Raw genomic sequence first — 17,621 nt, 5'->3', positions numbered from 1 at the left:
CCACAGCTGCATCAATAAAGGCAGCACGATCAGCGTCGTCATCATGCATTGACCCCGCTGTGTCGCTAATATCATCGGCTGAAGGTGGAGGATTGATAAAGTCAGCCTCAGAGTTCGTCGGATCATTGCGTTCGTCTTTTGGGCTTGCGTTTTCTTCAGTATGAAATCCTACAGGGGCTGAGGAATCTCTTCCCTCAAAAGGATCGTTCGGCTGGTCTCGCAAGTCTTCAGGAGCTATGGGGATCTGTCGAAGTAAAATAAGTAAGAACAATGACGATCACATTGATCAAGGGAAACAGCGCAATAAGAGTATGGAGAGGAAAATTTACCTCCACTGGCGGATGATCAGCGTCAAATGGTGGATGGGAAGATATCAGCGGGATTGAATCTTCCTGGCTGAAGAGATTGAGGCGCCGAACTTCATCAAGCAGTTCCTTTTCTGATAATTCGGCGATATTTATCCTAGTCTCGTCCTTGGGACCCGAATATAACCACATCGGATGAGCCTTAACCATGATCGGCTGAACTCGACGCTTCAAGAACACAGCGGCTACCTCCGTGCCTATCATGGTCTGGCCATCGGCTTCTTTGATCCGAAGAAATCTATCAAATAACTTGTCGACTGCTGGCTTTTCATCGGGAGAAAGGGTATTCTTCCAAGATTGCTTAGGCTTGGCTTCGAGAACATCGGAGAAGCGAGGAAGCTGGGATTCGATTATTGAAGAGTCCCTAATGTAGAACCACTTCAGTCTCCACCCTTGCACAGATTCTCTCATCCGAAATTTGAAGTAATTAACTTCTTTGCGAGCGACAAACCCAACTCCCCCAATGACAAAGGATCCGCCGCTACTGTTGTACCTTTTGACGAAGAAAATTTTCTTCCACAACCCAAAGTGAGGCTCAATGCCCAAAAACTCTTCGCAAAGGGTGATAAAAATAGCAAGGTGAAGGATTGATTTGGGGGTCAGTTGCCATAGTTGGATCTCATAAACTCGAAGAAGGTGATGAAGGAATTTGTGGGCAGGGAGCGAGAGACCTCGGTACAAGAAAGACAAGAACATCACGGTAAAACCAGCGGGAGGATTGGGCCGTGAAATCGCACCTGGGAGAATAACATTCCCCTCGTCGGAAGAAATTAATCCAAGGCTTCGAGCCTTCTTTTCATCGCGCTTTGTGGTGGTAGACGCCGACCAATCGCCGGGGTTGGCCCAGCCGTGGAGCTTGACGGCGCTGGCGGCGCCGGAGCTAGAGGAGGAGCATCTTGGGCGCTTCTCTTCGGCGGATTTGGAGAAGCCTTGGCGGCGGCGCCGCTGCTCGCAGCGCTGGTGGCGACAGTGGAGTTCTTCTTCTTCACCAATATTGGAGCTGAGGAAGATCTGGAAGCGGCGGCGGCGGCGCAGCGATTATGGGTGAAGATGGAAGAAGGAGAAGAAGACGCAAGGATGGAGTATGGAAAAGGAAGAGCTTGCTCCGAAAGATTATAAAGTACAAGGAAACCTGAGGAATGAGTGGGCACGTGTCGTTGTTCCCAATTTATTAAGGGGACCCTCTTTTCATCATTGGTCGCAGAAATCCAGGAGACGCCTTGATAACTGTACGCAAGTAGCGGTCATTTCTTTAAACAGAACCACACAGAAGTAGGATGGGCCTAACGGGCCGTGTCCTATCAAGTCAGGATTGCAGCAGTGATTGCGTCATCAGTGACGTCGTGAAGCTTGCCGAAAGCATCCGAAGAAAAATAAAAAGCATCGGGTGGTCAACTTGAGTCTACGCACGGATCGCAAAACATCCGCACCTAGACTCGGGGGCTACTCCCATCGGGAGCGTTGGACGCGCACCCGATAAATGTGAACTCGAAGATATTCCTGCGAAGAAGGGCCTGAAGAAATATTTGAAGAAAAAGACGGAATGCTCAGCTCGAGTCTGCACCCGGTCACAAGTGCCCGTGCCCAGACTCAGGGGGCTACTCCCATCGGGAGCGTTGGACGCGCACCCGATAAAACTTTTTTGCACTCCAGGATCATGCCCAGGGACTTGATTCTGTGTAGGGTAACGTTGTTTTGCCATCAGCAGTTAACCAGGAAAAGCAGGGCACGTTACTCAATATCCTTTACGCGTTAAAACCTTATTGAAAAATACAAGCCCTGATACAAATGTATCGGGTGACCTATCAAGATCTGCAGAAAACTTCGGCAGAAGAAGACGTTCGAGTAGCACAACTTGAATCTACGCACGGATCGCAAGCATCCGCACCTAGACTCGGGGGCTACTCCCATCGGGAGCGCTAGACGCACACCCGATAGAAGAAGATGATACTGTTACAAGATGGACAAGAACGTTCAGTGGAGGCATGCTTTAGTCTCTACCCGAAATATCTTCGGCTAGACACTCGGGGACTACTGACGTGGGCATTACCCTTCGGGTAACCGACATTGCCCTATCCTGTACGGCCCAACTAGAGGCCCATGAAGATACCCGATGGCAAGGTGGGCCACTAGGACGGCGCTGGAGAGGATTCCTTGAAGAACAAGACGGAGAGAAGTCGAACAAGGAAAGTTTAGAGCTAGGTCTTTTGTAAACCTAGTTGTACCCGGACAGATCTCTTGAGACCTGGTCTCCTATATAAGGGCCAGGAGAGGGGCTGCCGAGGGACACACAATCAATCTTAGCAACTTTAGCCACCATAAGTGTAGAGCTAGGTCGCCGTAGCACTTAGCCTCTCGACGAGATCACAGTCGAAACCTTCGGCACCCCATTGTAACCCGATATTTTCATAATCAAAATCAGACGGGCAGGACGTAAGGGTTTTACCTCATCGAGGGCCCCGAACCTGGGTAAATCGCTCTCCCCGCTTGTTTATTAACCGATGTCTCGTGTCAGCTTACAGGATTCCATCAACCCTAAGCCCCAATCGGAGGGCATTGCCGAGGAGTACCCTCGACAATGTGCCTCTGAGACGAAGGGTTTTCAGGGTATTTAAAGACGTCTGCGTGAAGGAGAGGGCAAGACGAGGCTCAAGGCTCAAGATGGCCCACGTGTCATGCAGGGGTATCAGTCCGCGCCACGTGGCCTTCCCGGCCCCTTGTTAGCCTCTCCACTTCTTTGGCCTGATAGGCTTATTTTTCATAAAAATTTCATGTGTATTTTTTCAGAATTTATTTCCTCTGTTTAATGCGTGAAATAGACAGAGAGGTATTGTTGCTAAGAAAACATTAATTCCAACAGTTTTTATCCAAGTTCGGTGAGAATTCGGACAAAATCATTGAGCAAAGTAGATGTATCAAATAGGTTGACAGAAGATGGTGGTGAAGGCAACTTCTAGATTGTGTGCAATGGTATGCATTGATGTTCTGTTGGGCTGATTTGTGCTATTGGCTTACCGGTGAGTGGGTTCGTGACGCCTCCCGGTTTAAGATGATGTGTGTAAGTGTGAGGTCAAGGCCACAACCCCTTTATGGCCATCCCCTTCATCAAACTTGTAATAATATAAATAAACAAGGCTACGTGCAATATTTTGGTGCAGAGGCCGGCTGTTTAACCACCTTTTTGAAAGAAAAAAAACTACGAAACCAATGGCACCAAAATAAAGGGAACCTTTATATAATGTATATATTTACACATATGTGACAAATAGGCTGTCTTTCCCTCTCGGATCCATATGCTCTCTTTCTTTAAAAATGTGTTTTAAACGTATTTTGAAATAGCAAAAATATCCAAACAAAAAATGCCACCCATACATCTCTACAACCTGCATGCGCATAAAGTCGTTTTATGAAAACCTCATTATCTTTGCATGTGTAAGAAGATAAAATTCAGTGCTAAAATAAAACTTCTTCACGACATACAAAAAATGTACTATGTTTTTTCGCAATTTTTCGTGTGCTCAAAGAACATCGAGATGTCGGAAACTTTTTTCTTGAAATTCTTTAACATTTCGAAATGTATTTTTTTTTGTAAAGGTAGCATGTGAACCAGCCACCCGGGAGCAAAGCGAGTTCCCCGCAAAAAAAATCGCCGCCGGTGACATTTCCTACAATAATCCTACACCTACGGACGGTTTGGCTTACAAAAATTTGCTAATCCAGTCCCACAATCTGGCTTGCCTACGTGGCCGCAGCCGTTCAGTTTTGAAGGGACGTTTTGAAGAACTCTTTGTCTCTCGCCTCACCGTCACCGAGAGGAGCGCTGTGTTGCTCCAAGGATCGTGGCTCCTTTTCTCCTGCAACCTCGGAGATCGAAGGAGACGCTAGCTTGTGACATGCGAGTCGAGAGAATAGGGAGCAGAGTGGAGCGAGGATTCGGGGCGAGCAAAAGAAACAACAAGATACGATCCCACCCATCATCTCTCTCCCCTCTCTCTCGCTGTAGATCTCTTGCTCCCGAGTCTCCCGGGCTTGCCACCACTCGGCACTCGCCACTCGCTCGCACACTCTTCTCGGCTCCCTCGCACTCGCACCGCACCTATATATACCCCGCTCGTCGCGCCTCTGATCCCACACACAGCCGCAGGTTTCTTGATCCGGTAGCTAGGCTGCACGGACCGTGCTGCGCCCCCGCCGCGCGCGTTTGCCTACCTCCTTGCCGCACCGCCACCTGCAGCCAACACGCGCGCGCCTCCTCGATCGATCTCCTGCTTTCTTGCATCCTCCTCGCCGATCGATCGTTCTCTTCCGGCTCCGGCCGGTCATGACTTCGTGATGCCAAGAACCACGCGCGTCCGCGCCCATTTCTTCGTTCCCTCTCGCGCTCCGTGAGGCGCCCGCGCGTGAAGAACCAAGCGCGTGACCAAAGACTCGACCTCATGTTCGGTTGATTTGCCGGCGCGCCAGCGCGACGAAGGAGAGATGGTGCAGGACCACGCCAACAACCACCACCACCTGCAGCTGGCCAAGTACGGCGGCGCTGGCGGCAACGGCAACAGCATCGCCGGCCCCGGCCCCGGCGTTTCGGCCACAGGCGTGGCGCGGGCGTCGAGGAAGAACAAGCCCAAGAAGATCCCGCAGCGCGGCCTCGGCGTGGCGCAGCTCGAGAAGCTCCGCATCGAGGAGCAGAAGAAGATGGGAGGGTCAGGGACGGCCACGCCGTCGGCGCACGCCGGCGGCCTCTGCCAGCTCCCCACGCTGCACCATCTTCCGCCTCCGGCGCCCCCACTGAGCGCTCTGTCGAGACCAGCCGCGGACGGCGGCGCGCACTGCGGCTTCCGGCCGGTGCTCTGGGGCCCGGTGGATCCCACGAAGCACCCGTACAAGAGAAGCCTGTGCCCTCAGCCTCCACTCCCAATGGTACGACGTGTTCGTCATGCCCTCTACATGTCACCGTGCACGGCATATGCATGCATGCGTTCGATGAGTTCTCAGCTAAAACTATGCAAATCTTTCACTCTTCAGGTGACCACGGGCCTGTCTCTGACGGCGCCGTCCAGCCACCCAACGGAGCCCCCTTCAAACCAAATGTACAGAAGCAGCACGAGCAGCATGGCGGCGCCGACCGAGGAGGAGATCAGGGTATGTATCACCCCACCTCCTCGCAATTTTGCTTCTCATGGATGGTCGCTAAGTGTGGATTTGGGTAGAGTGTAGGAGACGGCCGGCGTGGATAGGTCCTGGCCCTTCATGTTCGAGGGCATGACTTCCTTCAGGACGACAAACAAAGCCCTTCTTCCTCCTCCTCCTCCGGTGCCCACTTTCGCCATCAGGACGGCAAGCGATTCCGGGTTGGCCGATGCTAGTCCTGACCTGAGCAGATACGAGTTCAGAGCAACTAATTACTTCAGGTACATTTGTAAAAAAAAAATTTGCTCACTCGTTTCCATTGATCAGAGTCTAAATTCTGCATCCACCAAAGTTAACTCCTAAACTGTTTCTTGGCTCGGTTTGCTCTCCATTTTCTGGTCAAGTTATTCCGCTGCCTCATTATTTTCAGAAGATTGGTACCTGTCCAGTAATTACTACTTGGTGTAGGTAGCAGGAAAGATGGTGGACAACATGTCACATTCATCACTATCCTTTTCCCCAGCATCAAAAATATTTACAGTTTCATTTTCCTGTTGAAAATTAACTGCACGTGTTTCCATTACTTTTCTTCAGCATGAGTTATGTCTGACACAGCAACAGTAGAAGTGCGTACCCTAAATGTTCTGATTTTTCACAGCATAATTCTGATTCTTCACCTTCATCTCTGCCTTGCAACAGTGGAAGTGCGTACCCAAATTGTTCAGACTGGACATCAGAGTTGGCTCACCGTAAGGATGCCGGCCATGGCAGAGACGCTGCCTTGCTCACCTTGAGCTCGCGGCCTCCACACCTCATCAAGCAGCCTCACGTGGCGCCATCAATGCACAGCCCGGAGTACAGAGACTTCAGTGCCAGCGCCATGCCATCCCAGGCAAGTCAGAATGCCATGCTCTACCATATCTTGTGAACCCAGTAAAATGTCTGAACTTTGGGTGTGAAAATGTGGCAGTGGCCTAACTGACGAAAAGTTTGATCAGCAGGCAGCATCGTCGTCGTCGCAGCCATTCTACACCTTCCTCCCGGTCGGTCCGGTTCGCCGCGAGAGAGCCCCAAGCGAGTGCAAGACCGACGTGTCGGAAGGCAGCGTCGACTTAGAGCTGAAGCTATGGCAGGGCTGAATGATAACCACAACACACCCCCTGTTGTTGCTTTCTGATTAACAATGGGACCAAATATCTAGTCAACAATGGCCTGCTGTGAGAGAAAAATGTTGAAACATGTGTTTAAGTAGTAAAGATCAGATGTAAAACAAGAACTGATTTTTAGGAGATGTTTGCACTGCCAATAAACCTTCTGGTGATGGTAACTTACTTAACCACTCTGTTCATTTCTCGCCAAGTGGAGGCAAGCAATATGCCTGATGGAAGCAAGAGAGCATATGTATTGGTCCAGGTAAGCTAGTGCTAAATGTAGTAGAAACTCAACAGAAAAGTGTCAGATGGGTAGATGATGCACCGGCTGTAGTTTCAGCAAGGAAAGGAGGGCATGTGCAAGTAGGGGCAGCACAGCTAGTCTGTGGGGTCTCTTATGTGCAGATCTAGCAACTGGCACGATGAAATGTTTTCAGACACACATAACAAATGGTGTGCCAAAAACAAATGCTAAGGTGCCTCATGTAACAAATGTGACACTGCAACTGGTTAAACCTGGTAAGAAGCTCAACTATGATGCAATTTTTTTACCTTAAGTATGATGCAACTTGCAAGAGCAACAAAAGGATAAATATGTTAATCTCAACATTTCCAGCATGTAGCTCTCAATATCCACCATATTATGTTCATCTCTCCTGGACTGAGTACCAGCGCTGAAAAAAAACAACACACAGAAATTCTACACCCCGACGTAAGATAGATACAGGGATACACAATCCACACCGTGGTTACACAGACATAAACATCTCAAAGTATTTGACAGATAAATTATAACGAGTCAAAAATTACAAGAGGATCAAACTGAAACCGGAGGCCAGAAGCATGAGCCTATGACCACCCGAATTGGTAGTCGAGGATGTACACAACAACGAGCGACAGAGGGTACAGCAGGAATGCCACTATGCAGGTCCAGAGCGAGAAATTGGTCCGGAAGCTTGTGAAGAGGCCCATGATGACACAGACGAGCAGAATGACGAGCACTTCCGATGAGAAGTCCCATGTCAGGTCCCTGAAGTAGATGAGTGCCAAGAAAACACCCAAGCACAGAGTGTTGTTCATGGTCGCACCGCCATATATCTGCAAACAAACAAATATTTTGTTGTTAAGTTTACGGAAGTTGGTTTACCAGAACAGAGATACTGACAGTTTTAGAAGCTAAGAAGTTTCAGTGTCCTGCAGTGATGTACCTCGGAGAAAGTGAGGGAGCAGGTCCTTTGCTTCTTCCTGCTGGCGAAGATTATGGCAGAGACAGCCTCACTGGAGTTGGTTGCCAGTGGGAGGGCAATGAACGAGATAAAGAAGGAGGGAATGTGTGTGGCGTTAGAGAAGTTGTGGACAGCATCGACGAGTGGGTCAGCAAATGCGGCACAAATGGCACTGCCCAGAAGCAGGAAACCCACGGCTTTCGCGATGTACCAGCCAGGGTTCTCTACACTCTCCACTGCCTCGTCAGATCTGTCAACTAACTGGTCATGCTCCTCCCTTGTTCTCTGCAGAATACAGATAATTTGATAAGTGTCCAGGTTTCCCAAGTGTAAGTTGTATCCCTTATTTTCTGAAAAGCATTGTTCTGTCCTGTTTCTGTTCACAAGGATCGAGTCTAAGAACTTACCGCGTGGTAGTCACTGACAAACTTATTGGAGTAGGCACCACTAGCTGGCACCTTGTTCTTGGCTTCGTTAAGCCATATTTTCATTCCCTGGATAAACTCAGACTCCTCCACGGTGTCATTGCCTGAAGTGTCAAAGTCGTCCATGATCTTGTCGACTGCATCATGCTTGTCAAAGTCAATCTCCTCAAAGTTGATCCCAACAATAAGCGCATGGAGTTCTGCTCGTGACAGGTTACGGCTCCCATCCATGTCGATCTTGTAGAATAACCTGCATGCAAGAATAGACAGGGTTCATGTCATGCGCATGATTGTTGTGTTATTTGCATATCGTGACCAATAGAATGATTTAAGAACCGCACTTTCTTATGACATTCTCGTTGGGTGTGCCATCATCGTTAAGCAGACGGCCAAGTGCTTGCATTTGGGCATGCTTTAAGATCCCAGAGATCACATGCTTGTGCTTTGCATATGCGAGTTTCCTTCTCTGAATCCAAGGCTGGAAAACCTGATGCAAAACATGGAATCTAACACTGTCAAAATTTATTCTTGTGGCACAGATTTTTCATTATTCTGCGAAAGTTTACCTGATACAAGCAGTAGCCGAGTACAAGTGAGAACGATGTAATTAGTGCCAGCAAGATGGCTAGGCGCTCCCAGCGCTCACTCTTCAACATTTTTGGGAACTGAGCAATGACAAAAGGAAGAACAGATATGGCCATAATTCGTGCAGCGTAGCTTGTTTGCACATCAGTTGTAATGCCAGTTCCTGTAAAAGGGTGCGATCATATCAAACATTGTTAAAAAGACAATAGTTGACCTCTTGGTTTTTTGCTTTTCGAGATGAAAACTTGAGTGTGCGACTGCAGAATTTCCAAATAACTAATTATCAGATATTCTACTGAATAAGGTAGCAACATCATAGGTACATGACGACAACTTACCAGTCAAACTGAAGCCTTTGGTGTTAGTCGAATCAATAGCAAGACCATCTGGTCCAATATCACACTTGCCAACAATAACACAAGTTCCCCAAAGCAGGGTAACAAGAAAGACAGTTGAACCAGCAAGGAGACCCATGCCGATGAGGACCTGACTTTGTGCGGTCTCTTTGGTCCCGGACAGACCAGATACTGTTAATATGACAAACAAGCAGACCAGAATTAGGTGTGAGCATGTGCATGAACACAATTTGCAGAGACAAATATTTATAGAGCAGCAACAACAACATCAAAGCCTTTTTCCCAAATAAATATTCATAGCGCAATGAAATTAAAAAGCTTCATGAACTCTGCTGTAAGCAGAGTATGAGAGACAATAAACAATGTTTGCATCACATAAGAAATGTTTTATCCCAGGGAACCTTATTTTTGAGGTAATTATTACATAAACTTAACTACATATTTCACCAGGGAACCTTGGCTTTAATCTTTGGATAAATCAGATCCTTTCTGATGCACACAAGTAACCAAGGTATTAATGTCGGTAACCAAGACATTTACATGAGGACTAAGGTGTAATGCATCATGAACCCAGTAGTAAGTACCCGATGCTAATTTCAGATAATATCATTTGTAGCTATCTTCAGAGAAAACAGTGCACCAAGAAGCCCAACTACAACTACAAACTAGAAATCTCAATCGGGATGTACAATCCATGTACAAGTGGGAAATTAGAGATTCATAACACGCAAAAAATGAACTGTTGACTTAAAACTCGCAAACAAACAAAAATATGTGCTGCGAAAAATCATACACACTCATCAGGCAGATGGGTAACGTAATAATATACCCGTCTATATTATGAATAATAATAATGTGTTTATCATTACTACTACAATGTATGTACAAAGCTTGATCAATCTAGCTTTATCATTTATCTATATGATATATTTGACGTACACGGTCCAACAATAATATGAAACAAATAACTGCAAAATGTTAGATGTTTAACTGACCAAGTAATATAACACCTTATGCATATGTTAGTGATGATATATTGATATTCACCCACCACCAATGATAAATTAATCAACCAACTGACGATACAGTCCCCTTTTCCTACAACACTGAAAATATTGTTCTCGAAGAAATATCATACAAAAACACGATCGGTCAAGAAAACCAACAAAATAGACCAAGAAAAAGGCCGAACCCAGCAGGCATCAGCGCTTAAAGAGGTCAATTATGCAAGGATGACACGAAAAGAAAGTAGAACTGAAAAAAGGGGAAAAGTCAAAAGGTCAGCAACCACAAGCACTGGTGGAACTTAAGTACACAGATCCCAAAGAAAGCAGGGCATAATTTGCAACGCAGGGGTCTGGTTGGTTGGGGCCTTGGGTGATTAAGGTAGGTTTGTCCATACTAACTACTAATCGAATGTTCTCCAAATAGGCTTGGACCGGTTTATACCCAACTAAGCAAGTTTAAGCCACGCATGTACTGAAGAAAAGAGCAAGCTGATGAGATCAGCAAGAGAAACTAAGCTAATGCACAAGCACAAGGTCTACCAAACGGTTCCTAAAGCTTATGCTCCGATCCAGTCAGAGATCAAACCAGAGGGGGTTCAGATCTGAAACAGAACAAGAACCGAAGAGTGCGATCATGATCGCTCTTTACTCTCTCTCTCCATTTTGTTCTTAACAGGCATTATTTACTCCTGGGTAAGAAGATGCCGCTTCTATTTCGAAAGGCAGCTTGGTAGTATTTGCGTAATGAGCAGATCATTTTCTTCCGCAAGAGAGAAGTAATTGCTTTTTTTTCGGAACATGAAAGAATTGCTTTTTGAGGTAGTACTATTCTTGGACCATGTGTGCAGGTAAGGTAATCGGAGGATTTCAGCAAGGAAGCTAGCTAAGCCGAGACGTACCGAGCACGAGCAGCGCGTCGGGGAGGGCGCCGAGGATGGGGAGCAGGAGGCCGCCGACGAGGCCGGGGCCCATGACCTCGAGCAGCAGCTCGCTGCCCTCCGACAGGTACGTGGCGGCCTTGAACATCAAGAACCCGTAGGTGAGCACCAAGAACAGGTTCCCGAGCACGGTGGTGGTGCAGGGGAGGAAGCCGTAGGACTGCTCGCACTGCTCCTCCTCGGCGGCGGCGGCCGGCGACGAGGAGTTGAGGCGGATCACGGCCGAGGACAGGGGGGACGCGAGGATGGATTTGGACGGGGTGGCGGGCGTGCCGTCGGAGATGAGGCGGCCGTAGGCGGCGACGGCGAGGAGGGAGATGATGAGCGGGACGAGCGGGAAGGGGCGGCGCTGCCGGCGAGTCGCCATTGCGGCAGGCAGGGCAGAGGTGGGAGGTGTTTTCGTGGTGGGAAGCGCGGGTGCGCGTAGCCTTATATGGCGCGATCTGCGAGATATTTCTCAATTATATTTTTTCTTTCCTTTTGTGAAGTTGTGTTTAATTTTTTCCTTTTTGGGGTTCCATGGCGGGAAGAGAAGAAGCTGCTCCGGTTGGGAAGAGGCGGATCCTTCCAAGAGTACAACGTGGTGATATGGTAAACTGAACAAGGTTAAAAAGCTAGGAGATATTCTTTCCTTAGTTGTGGAGTGCATTGTGCTATAGTTACTTTCCTTTCTACACTTTCCTTGCAACGTTGCAACCTGAACACAAGAATTCCATTACACACAAGTGAGGTGTTGAATCACAACATCTTTGGTATTTCCATGGACATCTTCGGTACTTCTTCCAAAAGATGGTAATGTTATTCTCATTTGAAATTCAAATGAGGATGATGCTCTTCTTGAAATAGGCTTTCGTCTCGTTTTAAAAATAACTTTGAAACTTCTCACAAAGTTGTTGGCTAATCGACTTCAGATTATTAGTATCATCCATGAGAATCAATATGGATTTATTAAATCTAGAACAATACAAGATTGTCTAGTTTGGGTCTATGAATATTTGCATCACTTTCACAAATCCAAAAGGAAGTGGTGGCCTTGAAATTGGATTTTGAAAAAGCTTTTGATAAGGTTGATCACTCCTTCATTTTGGCTGTTCTGCAAGCAAAGGGTTTTCGCCCTCTGTGGTGCAAGTGGATTAAACAATTATTGGCATGCTACATCCTCGGTGCTGCTCAATGGAATTTCTGGTTCCACCTTCCTTTGCAAGAGAGGGGTTAGACAGGGAGACCCACTCTCCCCATTGTTGTTTGTTCTTGTTGCTGATGTCCTGCAATCTCTTGTTGATGAGGCAGTGAACAATGGCTTCCTCTCCGGGCCAATTCCACTCCAATGCCCCCTGGTTCCCTATTTTGCAGTATGCAGATGATACCTTGATTATTCTTCAGGCAGATGAACAGCACCTGACTCACCTACAGAGGATTCTGCAGGATTTTGGCAATGTCTTTGGTCTAAGAGTTAACTATGCAAAATCAAATCTCATACCAATTAATGTTGCTCCAGAGAAAGTAGCTACTTTTACTGTTGCTTTGCAGTGTCAAGTGGGTAGTTTTCCTTTTACATACTTAGGGCTGCCACTAAGTACCACTAAATCAGGAAAGAATTCTTTCTGCCATTGATCCAAACTGTTCAGAGAAGATTGCCAACATGTACCATGTACCTCAATTATGGAAGCAAGATGAGAATGGTGAACTATGTTCTCTCTTCTCTGCCCATGTTCTTTCTTTGCTCCTTGAAGGTTTACCAGTGGATAATTCATGAAGTGGATAAATATAGAAGACATTGTCTTTGGAGAGACAAAGATTTACAGAAAAAAACCTCCTTTGGCTGCATGGGACCTAGTTTGCATGCCAAAAGAGCAAGGTGGCATGGGAGTACTTAATCTCTATGTTCAGAATAATTGCTTGCTAATGAAACATTTGCATAAATTCTATAAAAAATCTGATCTACCTTGGGTTAAGATGGCTTGTGAAATGTACTACTCCTTTGCCCTCCCACCTGCAAGGACCAGAGAGGTTTCATTTTGGTGGCGAGATTGTTTAACTGTGCTTCCTACATTTAAGCAGATTGCTCAGTGTGATTTTCAGCAAGGAAACTCTATTCTTTTATGGCAAGACTCATGGTCCCATATCCCACGGAAAGATACATTTCCACATCTGTTTTCTTTCTGCAAAAATGAAGCAATATCCATTAAGAAAGCACTACTCATAATAGATTTGGAAGATCTGTTCCATTTACCGCTCTCAGAGGAAGCACTGCCTCAGTTCCACCTCTAACCTGGAGCCTTCTGAGAATGTGGACTGTTGGACTATTATGGGGAAATCTGATAGTACCAAGGATCATCTATCTATTAATCTCTTATGCATTCTGGAGGCACATTCCCAGTTCTCAAATGGATGTGGAAAGGCTGCTTCCAATAGAAACACAAGGTTTTCTCTTGGCTCCTGGTGTATAACAGACTGAACACAAAAGCAATGCTTCAGAGAAAGAATTTCTTCATGGATGATTATTCATGTATAATGTGTGGCACAAATGAGTTGGAAACTAGGAACCATCTCTTCTTCCTATGCCCTTTTGCACACATGTGTTGGCAGTATCTTTGTCCCTCCTGGACACCCCCACAACAAACTGATATTCAGAGTATTATGGATAGTCTGAAAATTTCTCTCAAGGAGACTTTTTTCATGGAGCTAATTATGCTGACCGCCGATCTATATGAACTACAAGAAATGATTTCATCTTCAAAGAAATTCCCCCAAGCCTATACAGATGCAGGAAAAAGTTTAAGGATGAGTTATCTCTCCTTTGCATAAGCCACCAGAAATTCTTATGGTGGCCTCCAAAATTGGGTTGAGAGAGTACAATAGCATTTTCTCATATTATTTTTCTTATTGGGCTTAGGGCCTGTAGATAGCTGCCTATTGCTAATCTCTTGCAACTGTTTTTTTGTAATTTATACACTCTATGAAAATTTAATAAATAAACACAGTGGGGAAACCCACTGATCAAGATTCAAAAAAATAAAGCAACCACATCCATACAGAGTTCGCACACAACATGCCCGAAGGTGTTGGAACATGAGATGTGTGGTGGCATTGGTCGGTAAGCATGTGCAAGTGTGTCTTGACCCTCGAGATCCGCTCGATGTTTAGATCCAGGGGCTTAGCGTCGGGTGGTAGCCTCAGTTGGTGAGTGGATGGAGACTCACATTGGAGGAGCGACTAGGCTTGGGCTCACATTGGAGGAGAGAGGTGAAAAATATGTTCCGGACGGTGGCTGGAGTTAGCAATAGTGATACTCGATGGTACTGCTTGGAGGCATCTCTATGGAATGTTCTCCTCTGCTCCATCCGGAACAACTCCCGGGGAACCTTAGATCTGCAGATCAGGGGATGGCAAGCCTTCTCCCTTCGAAGCAACGTATTTGGAGCGGGCATATGGGAGGGTTCAGTGCTTGGTGGTGGTATGGTTGCGACCACAATTAACCCTCCCTTCGTGTTAATGGCGTGTGTAGCAACGAAGGGAGTGGGAAGCTAAAAGTCATCATCAGAACTGAAGCTGGCATGTCATTGGTGAGTGTGGTTGACTGTTTGGCTTGTACTTTTCTCATCCCTTTGTAAGTTGGTGAGGTAATAGTGTCATCGATAATAATTTTCGAACAATTTTTTGTGATGAAGATTACACCTCTAGATAACCTCATTATATATGTGTCGTATCCTGTTCATTGTGGGTGGATGCTTTTTTTGCAAGGTTGGGCGATGTTACCCTAGTGTTTCATGTCATGTTCCACAACAGACATTTTAGAGCGTGTACCGCAGTTTTACTTGGGTTTCTCTAAATTGAATGGCAACTCCCTTCTTCTTAATTAATAAAAATTGGATATTTTCCCTCGTTTAATGAAAAAAGAGTCCCAGTGAGTTATTCCTCCATAAAAGGACTTCGAAAAGGGTATGATGCATGGGCAGTTTAATGTTTTCCAAATACTTTATCCACAATTAATTCTAAAATATCTTGTGGCAATTATTTAAAAAAATGGATCATAATCTCATTTCATGATCTGGCTCTTTCCTCGTTTGCAACCTCCAATGCCTTCCTCGAAATGCTCCACTTCTCCACCTCAATCCTCCAATATCATCCATCAACCGATCAACATGCCTTCGTCTATGGTTGACATTGACCTCTTATTCATTTTACCTCTCCTTCATTCGCTTCTGCATCCCACCCATGTGACTTGAGAAGGGCTTCCTGTTGGTCAACCCTTGGTGGTCAACTTCTTTTGGAACGGCATTTTGTTATGTGCCATTGTAGCTTTGTAAGCTTCAGTTCATTTTGAACGAGGGGGGGAGGGGTATCTTGAAGTCATTTTTATGAACTAAAAGATATAGTTTTGGTGATATCACACCTTGCTTGTCTTTTCTCCACACAAAAAAGGAACAGAAGTACATACATCCAATAGTATTCTAATAGGGCAGGGGGTATATCTTGAAGTCTTTTTATGAACTAAAAGATATAGTTTTGGTGTATCACACCTTGCTTGTCTTTTCTCCAAAAAAAGGTCATAATGTGAACCCTTGCTTACTACATTATGTCATGAAACAGAAGTACATATGCCATCCAACAGTAATCTAATAGCGCCCGGTAAAGACAACAAAGACGTACAAATAGAAAATTAACGTTGAACGCTATGGTTGGTAATGACACAACGATGTTATCTCTGAACTCTTAGACTCAAGGTTTATGGAATATTTTTTTACAACGAATACTTAGCAATATGACGGAATGGGAACACGTACCTCCAGTGACTTAGTATGAGTTTTATAATAAAAAAAAAGATGACAGGATCAAGGAAGTATAGTCTGGTTTAGTTTATGCACCCCCATTGAGGGTTTGATGGAGACTGTTATGTAAACTACAAATTGGGATTACAAAAGTTCTAACGAAAATAAAGGTCGTGCACAGCACCAACTCTTAGCTAGGCACACATGCATGAGTATGGCCCGACACATAATGGGGCACATAATATAGCAAACAAAAATTAAATTTCCCTTTCCAAGTTGCAAGTGCACAGTTGCACAAAAATGCAACAAGTACCTCTTTGCCAGATCAAACGTCGTGTAGTAGTTGATTGGTCCAACGCTCCCTGGACGCGAGGTCACGAGCTCACGGCCACTGGACGATCTGCTTCTTTGGGTTTATAACTTTATATGCACTTCTTTAATGCATCGAAATGGTCCGATCCGTGTTGGTAGATCTAATCTCAAAATGAAGACACAAAAAAAGAGATCTTGCATTTTTGGCTTAATTTGAGGCCATAACGTGTGGCATGAAACGTGGGTGCGTCCTCATGCGCAGGGAGAGCCATGTGCATGATCTCCCTATTTTGTGCAACAGACACATCTTGAATCATACATGTCACATGCTCTCCCGCCACAGTCCACACACACATTGAGGGGGACGTGAAACGGACAAACAATTACCTGCTACCTACGCTTCGGCCGTCTAGTTGGGCTTCGGCACCACGCCATAATTCAGTTGATTACACAGACAACAACAAGACCGGTCTTTTGTATGTGTTCGCACTGGTTTGGTTTGTAAAACCCCTTATTCCCTTAAATAAGGCTTTGTGGGTCTGACCTTCGGATCGGTAGGAAAAACGTTTCGCTCGGCTCGCTCTCCCCCCCCCCCCCCCCCCCCCGCGCGGGCCAGAGGGAGCCAACCCTAGCGCCGCCGCCTGCCCTTCCTTCTCCCCCTCCCTCGCCGCCGCTGCCGCGCGTGCCGCCGGGCGTTGCTCGTGCGGTGCCGGCCGGCCCATTTCGCGCGCGTGGCAAGGAGGCGCGGCGCTCGGCGCCCGCGGCGGTGTCCCTAGGCTAGGTGTTGGTCCGGCGCGGCCGGTGGCTCTCGAGGCGGAGGTCTTGCTCCTTGGCGGCGGGCGGCGAGGTGGCTTGGCGGCGGATGGCCGGTCGGCGGCGGGCGGCTGGCGGCTGGCTGCGCCCTCTTGGCCCAGATCTGGGCCCTCTGGGCCCCATCTGGGTTGGGGTGGACGGCCTCAGGCCCGGGTGCTGCTCCCTGGAGGCGGACGTGGGGCGTCGGCGGGGATGGGTGGTGGCGCCGTTGCTCGCCGGCCAGCTGCAGCGTGGCGGCGGAAACTTTACGGGCCAGGCGGGCCTGGCCGGGCCAGTAGGGGCTCGGTGTGTTTCTGCTGGCACGTCCGGTCTACTACCGCGATGGCGGTGGAGGATGTTCCCTCCCGCGTGGCGGCGGTGCTGCTTCCCCTGACCCTGGTGTGCCCTTCCTCCCATCGAGGCCTCGTGTCTAGGACCACAGTGCGACGGCGAGGATGGCTTCTTGATCGTGGTGGCGCATGCTGGTTGGTGGCAGTTGGGTGGAGCACTTCGAGTTGTCTGAGGTGATGGTGGTTTGGGGATCGGGAGAAATCCCTGTCGGCTT

The 17,621-nt window shown here is 47.1% G+C and overlaps 2 protein-coding genes across 3 annotated transcripts; one reads left to right on the top strand and one right to left on the bottom strand.

The window, feature by feature from the left end:
* The first annotated feature begins 4,259 nt into the window (after positions 1-4,259).
* Positions 4,260-6,840, top strand: LOC127321385 (uncharacterized). 2 transcript variants are annotated; one of them, XM_051350421.2, is made up of 5 exons: positions 4,260-5,282; positions 5,388-5,504; positions 5,580-5,773; positions 6,192-6,384; positions 6,515-6,840. In XM_051350421.2, the coding sequence occupies exons 1-5, from the start codon at positions 4,845-4,847 to the stop codon at positions 6,629-6,631; spliced, it is 1,059 nt and encodes a 352-aa protein (XP_051206381.1). In that variant the 5' UTR covers positions 4,260-4,844; the 3' UTR covers positions 6,632-6,840. The 2 variants fall into 2 exon arrangements, with proteins under 2 accessions (XP_051206381.1, XP_051206375.1); XM_051350415.2 differs by having other exon boundaries at positions 4,277-5,282; positions 6,192-6,388; positions 6,498-6,840.
* A 503-nt stretch (positions 6,841-7,343) lies between these two features.
* On the bottom strand, positions 7,344-11,606 carry LOC127321380 (sodium/calcium exchanger NCL1). Its single transcript, XM_051350400.2, has 7 exons — positions 11,142-11,606; positions 9,218-9,406; positions 8,861-9,042; positions 8,636-8,781; positions 8,277-8,544; positions 7,852-8,154; positions 7,344-7,741 (listed from the first exon to the last, which is right to left on the bottom strand). The coding sequence occupies exons 1-7, from the start codon at positions 11,545-11,547 to the stop codon at positions 7,493-7,495; spliced, it is 1,743 nt and encodes a 580-aa protein (XP_051206360.1). The 5' UTR covers positions 11,548-11,606; the 3' UTR covers positions 7,344-7,492.
* Between the last annotated feature and the right edge of the window lie 6,015 nt (positions 11,607-17,621).

Source organism: Lolium perenne, chromosome 3 (genome assembly GCF_019359855.2).
Source record: "Lolium perenne isolate Kyuss_39 chromosome 3, Kyuss_2.0, whole genome shotgun sequence".
NCBI lineage: Eukaryota > Viridiplantae > Streptophyta > Magnoliopsida > Poales > Poaceae > Lolium > Lolium perenne.
The sequence above is the reverse complement of the archived record's forward strand: the minus strand, read 5'-3'. Positions and strand labels throughout refer to the sequence as shown.

What these genes read in the sequence shown, in the direction of transcription:
- LOC127321385 (XM_051350415.2), top strand. Translation starts at nt 4,845, where the DNA reads ATGGTGCAGGACCACGCCAACAACCACCACCACCTGCAGCTGGCCAAG. An exon ending in CTCAGCCTCCACTCCCAATG is followed by an intron (nt 5,283 to 5,387) that starts GTACGACGTGTT and finishes TTCACTCTTCAG; the next exon opens with GTGACCACGGGCCTGTCTCT. An exon ending in CGCCATGCCATCCCAGGCAA is followed by an intron (nt 6,389 to 6,497) that starts GTCAGAATGCCA and finishes ATCAGCAGGCAG; the next exon opens with CATCGTCGTCGTCGCAGCCA.
- LOC127321380 (XM_051350400.2), bottom strand. Translation starts at nt 11,547, where the DNA reads ATGGCGACTCGCCGGCAGCGCCGCCCCTTCCCGCTCGTCCCGCTCATC. An exon ending in CAAAGGCTTCAGTTTGACTG is followed by an intron (nt 9,043 to 9,217) that starts GTAAGTTGTCGT and finishes ACCCTTTTACAG; the next exon opens with GAACTGGCATTACAACTGAT. An exon ending in TCGGCTACTGCTTGTATCAG is followed by an intron (nt 8,782 to 8,860) that starts GTAAACTTTCGC and finishes GTTTTGCATCAG; the next exon opens with GTTTTCCAGCCTTGGATTCA.